Source organism: Peromyscus eremicus, chromosome 22, assembly GCF_949786415.1.
Source record: "Peromyscus eremicus chromosome 22, PerEre_H2_v1, whole genome shotgun sequence".
In the NCBI taxonomy this organism is placed as follows: domain Eukaryota; kingdom Metazoa; phylum Chordata; class Mammalia; order Rodentia; family Cricetidae; genus Peromyscus; species Peromyscus eremicus.
The window spans coordinates 42,883,993-42,889,471 of record NC_081437.1 but is presented as its reverse complement, the minus strand read 5'-3'; the positions used below and the strand labels follow the sequence as shown (position 1 = coordinate 42,889,471).

The window sequence follows — 5,479 nt, the reverse complement described above, 5'->3', positions numbered from 1 at the left end:
TATTGGGAACACTGTTAAAGAACTAACAGAAAGACTCCATGAATATTGGCCAAATCTCAAGAAACTGACCAAGTACAAAAAAAGGACTTTTCTTTTTAAAGCAGGATCTCTATTCCCATGAATCTCCCAATGGGTGTTTCCACATACTTATGGCCTAGAAGAAAGTGACATTAACAAAATGAACATGAAGCCCTCAAGTTATTTTAAATGTCCTCTTCAAATCATTACAAAGGACTATCAGTTGTATAGTATGGGAATAACTACAGTTTAGTTATAGTAAAGCTTGGAAACCAGTGTGTGTGTGTTGGGTGTTTGTCTCAGCCATAGCACTTAAGCAGAATACCTCTTTGTGCTCAGAACATTAAGTGGCATAAGTTATTGCATCCATGCTTGATTTCATACTTTCTTCTTTTCTTTAAAAGCATCTATTTACAGATTATCAAAATACATTGCAGAAACTGTCAGTAAGTCAGGTAAAAAAAAATGTCCTGAAAATATTTTCTAACAGCTGTCATTTCTTCAGCTGCCTTTTGAGATATACTCTTATAAGGAGAATGCCTCTCATAGATACTAACATCTCCCTTCCATCTTCACCACAGCACTTCACCATGGCTAATACACGAGCTTGTCAACAGAGTACTTTATTCCTAGAGAGCAGCACTTATGTATTGTTGGGGTACATCAAACACATGCCTCATGAGTCTCTTCAATGTAAGGGTCCCCTCATCACTGGAAAAGTTTGCTTCCTGTGGAGAAAACAGAAATGAGCCATGAGTAACATCTTGTCTGCTATAAAATTTACAACAGAATATGGCCTCTCCTTTCTTTGGTTTTATAATAGTTCTATTATTTTAAAACATCTTTTTGTGTTTTACATTTTGAAAAAACCCTTTAGGTATATTAAAGAGAGCTTTTATCTGGCTTCTTTGATAGACAAATCTCTCTCTCTCTCTCTCTACAAGCCTTTTCCTGGAATTTTGAAATTTTTCTTTTCCTTCAACAACTCATGGGGTAGAATACTGACAAAATATACCACCTAGGAATACTGGCCTAAGGCTGGACAACAAAACTGAAAACAAGGTAGGCTGTCCAGTGGAACACTTGAGGCAGAGATTCCATCCTTTTCAAATACTAGTGTCTCCAATAGGACCAGGTGCTGACCAGGAAGCAGAAAAGGATGACCTCAGTGCCTTTGGGTCACTTGTTTGCTTATACTCTGTTCCTGGAGACAGCTGTAGAGCTCCCAGTGTAGACCAAAAAGTAAACAGAGTACCTGTCTTCCAAATATGTGACACAATTTAGGGCTTCACAGGTACCCTTTCTTTACAAAGGGGAAATGTGAAGGTGGCTGTGAATATTTGATTTTTTTTTTGTCCAAAAATCAAGCCATGTTTATCTCTAACTATCCCAAAGGACAAGTTATCTCTATTATGCTAGTATAAAAACTAGCAATTTGTTTGTTTGTTTGGTTGGTTTTTCGAGACAGGGTTTCTCTGTGTAGCTTTGGAGCCTTTCCTGGATCTCGCTCTGTAGACCAGGCTGGCCTCGAACTCACAAAGATCCGCCTGCCTCTGCCTCCCGAGTGCTGGGATTAAAGGCGTGCGCCGCCACTGCCCGGCAAAAACTAGCAATTTGTATATTTTATTTTTAAGAAGTCAGAAAAACCTGACAGGATGATATTGAAAACCATAAAATGGAAGGTCAATCCTCATGATTTATACTCTGAGAAACACTATTAAAATTGTCCATGTATGACCATCCATCTACTCACATGTCCTTAGGGGGTGGTGTGAAAATTCTATGAATTGTATGCAGTTATGCTACTTTCAATTTTATTCCACTGGGTAAGAAACTTATAAACTTGTACTTTAATTCTGAGTAGGATATTTTATTATAAATTATGTCTCTGCCTACTAAGTGAACAAAACATTTATTAATATAAGTGGTTGTCAACCTTCCTAATGCTTTGGCCCTTTAATACATGGTCCTCATGTGTGGTGACCCTCAACCATAAAATTATTTCCCTTGCTACTTCATAACTGTAATTTTTCTTTTTTTTTTATAAGATTTATTTATTATGTATACAGTGTTCTGCCTGCATGTATGCATGCAGGCCAGAAGAGAGCACCAGATCTCATTATAAATGGTTGTAAGCCACCATGTGGTTGCTGGGAATTGAACTCAGGACCTCTGGAAGAGGAGCCAGTGCTCTTAACCTCTGAGCCATCTCTCCAGCCCCATAACTGTAATTTTTCTACTGCTATGAATAGTAATGTAAATATCTGTGTTTTACAATGATCTTTGATGACACCTATGCAAGGGTTGTTAGCGCTCCAAAGGGGTCTACAACCCACAGATTGTGAACCACTGATGTAAATGGCCTTTATAGTCTTTCACTTATAAATCCCACCTTTGTTCATCTCAAATATTCTGTAATTTTCATAAAATCCTATTTTAACACAAATGTAATCGGGAAGAAAAGCTAGAACCACATGTGCATACTTTGCTGCAAGCTTTGGTGCTAGCCACCTGGACTTGTGTAAGTGAGTGGAGCTCTGATCCCAAACAAATACCAACTCAATGAGCTGAGAATGCCCAGGAATGTCACTTCATCTTTCCAATGTCCCAGATATCTCTGCAGTGCTGTACAGCAAGGCTGCTTTGTGGGTCAAGGGGAGTAAGTTTATGAGGTAAATTTCATGTGGTAACTGCTAAAACCATCCAGAAGCCTTGAGAAAATCTGGGTGAATATCCTCTTTAGCTTATCTGTATTCCATCTTGTTACCTCAGTATTATTTATCTCATGGCAATTTATGTTTTCTTACTCCTCATTCTAATAGGCAATTTTTCTTCTCTTGTGTTTCACTCTCAGAACAAAAATATACAGATTATTGACTACACAGAAAATAAAACACAGAAGCTGAACAACCTTTCTCTATCTCCTTTCCTTTTATAGACAAAGCAAGTCAGCCCTAATATACGTACATGTGAAATGGGCCTTTGCTAGTTCCTTCTCTCTATACCCACTCTTCTACTACCCTCCTCTATGCCCCAGTACTCACAGCTACACCATGGTATACCCTTGCCATCATTCACATATCTCAGATTCAAAGGCAATTTTGTGAAAATACAAATTGATGTAATTTTTCTGTCATTCTTCTTGTTATTGCTTGTATACATTCCTTGGGGACTTGTACTGGTGTAATATGCAAATCTTCAATAAATTATAAAAAAGAACTTAAGTTTGGGCCTTCTGAAATCAAGAAAAATTAATTCACTTCTTACTATTTTTATATCTGTATAAAGACTTCTCAACAGCTTGTTCATAAACACAAGTTGGATGAATGTAAGCATCTAAGTGTCTGGCCCATGAGATTCCACTTTCTAATAAGGTGTCTTCAGTTAGTATTTATCTCAGTGCCAGAAAATGTAATTTTTTAAAAATTTTCACAGTAACTTTCTCTCAAAGTAGAATCTTTTTTTTAAAAAAAAAACTGTTAAAACGTTTAAATGCCTTGTTCTCAAAAACACTCCTATAAAAGTGTCTTCTCCTTCCTACTCTCAAGATACATCAGAAACAAATCAGAAGGAGGGAAGGTGTGCAGCCTTATTGACTTAGTACAAGGTGAGGCCAGAGAAGTGTGTGGTTACTTCCTGGACCAGAAGGTGCTTACACTTCTGTATTATCATCAGTGGCACACACACACACACACACACACACACACACACACACACACATGCACACACACATTTTCTTGGTAAAGGAGTACCAAGTTCTCAAGATCTCAAAGCCTGGGGTGGGGTGGGGATCCCCTAGAGCCTTCCTTTCTGCTGGAAGTGAGATATCAGGACTTACCCGGTGCTGAGAATGCACTGAGGACATCAAAGCGTTAACTGAATGACCTTTCCAAGTACTCAAATTCAACACAAGGAGGGCAACTGGGTATTTTCATACTGTAGGCGCTGTATTCTAACCATGAGCTGTGATTGGCCAGCACCCAGGTTAGCCAACACATATAAGCACACACACCCCAGTCTCCAGCTTCCTGGCACTAACCTGGATCAGATGTCAGTCAGGCAGGTCCCTGCAACCTCTGACTGGGGGTTTCTTTGGCCTTCTTGCAGGTGAACAGCCACTTTATGATACGGGCGTTCCTTTCTACCACAGAGGTGGTGCTAGGCACCTGTTCAATGAGCTCCTCTTCTTGCAATCCGTCCTCGCTACGCCTGGAGAAGCTACTATCAGAAGTAGCCATGCTTACGCTACGCACTTTGAGTGTAACACAGTCGGATCCAGCAGAGAAGTTCTCCCTCCCAAGAGCCTCCACCACTTCAGGTTCCAGGCCGCAATACAGGAAGAAGGTGTCGGAGTCGGACTCAGCCCTGGCTATCGAGTAGCGGGAGCTGAGATCTGACTGAGAGCGCTGCAATCCTTTGCGACGCGACACCCGTAGCTCCATGCCGGAGGGTGCGACTGGAACCTTAGACGCCACCTCCAAAGGCACGTCTGGGTACTTCATGGCCACTACAGGGACCGGAGTTGGTAACATAGAAGCTGGGATAGTGGCTGCCGCCTGGCCGAACTTGGTCCAAGCGGCCTCTGTTTCCTTCGTCTTGTCCTCACCTGACTCCCCGGTCGTCTCAGGGGCCACTGGTATTTTGTCCTTGACAGACCCCTGGAAAAATTTCTTCACCAGCCCCCCTCTGGAAGAGTCTGCGCCTGGCCCTCGGACGAATTCGCATTTTTGTCGGTAGATGACCAACGAATCGGGTCTCAGAGGCTTTCGAGAGAGAGCCCTGCGGGCTACAGGAGCTGGGGCAAGAGCCGAAGGGATTGGGTTGTGGTGCTGCGCCCCTGGGGCCTCAGGGACCCTGCACTCTGAAACAGGACCCCGGCTGGATCTTGGCGTGCTACGAACATACTTGGCGCGGTCAGCCGCTAGTCTCTCCACCGCGCTCTTGCACGCTGGCTGCGCGGTGTGAGTGTCCTCTGCCGCCCTGGGGTCCTGGAGAGGTGGTCGCATTCTGGCAAGCGCGTCCACAGCCGGCAGGGCCCGCATTCTTTCAGGACCCGAACCCACTGTCGTCCAGTAGAGCTCACTCCTTTTCCGGTGCCAGTCAGTCCAAGTCAGTTCCGAAGTCCGCAAGGGGTGGGGAAACACGCCCCAGGGCCCCTCCGCCCAGATCCGGAGTTGGGGCGAGCCAGAAGGGCCGGGAAAGGTGAATCACTCCGGCGCCAGCTCGCTCCTCCCATGCAGGACATGGTGCCTCCTACACCTGGTGTCCCCGCCTGGTGGCCCGCAGCAAGGTGTCTCCGCCCCCTTGTCCTTCTGTTTCCCGGGCCGCCACCCTACCCCTAGCCTCCTGTCAGGTGTCCTCTCTCTTTTGTCTCCTACGGACTATTCCCCATCTTCCCTAGCTCCAGGAATACCCCACCTTCTTACCTCTAGCCACTACTCCCAAACATTCTCCTCTGTCC

The 5,479-nt window shown here is 43.9% G+C and overlaps 1 protein-coding gene across 1 annotated transcript; it reads right to left on the bottom strand.

The window, feature by feature from the left end:
* Nucleotides 1–382: 382 nt before the first annotated feature.
* On the bottom strand, nt 383–5,222 carry Fam110c (family with sequence similarity 110 member C). Its single transcript, XM_059248515.1, has 2 exons — nt 4,058–5,222; nt 383–746 (listed from the first exon to the last, which is right to left on the bottom strand). The coding sequence occupies exon 1, from the start codon at nt 5,058–5,060 to the stop codon at nt 4,074–4,076; it is 987 nt and encodes a 328-aa protein (XP_059104498.1). The 5' UTR covers nt 5,061–5,222; the 3' UTR covers nt 383–746; nt 4,058–4,073.
* Nucleotides 5,223–5,479: the final 257 nt, after the last annotated feature.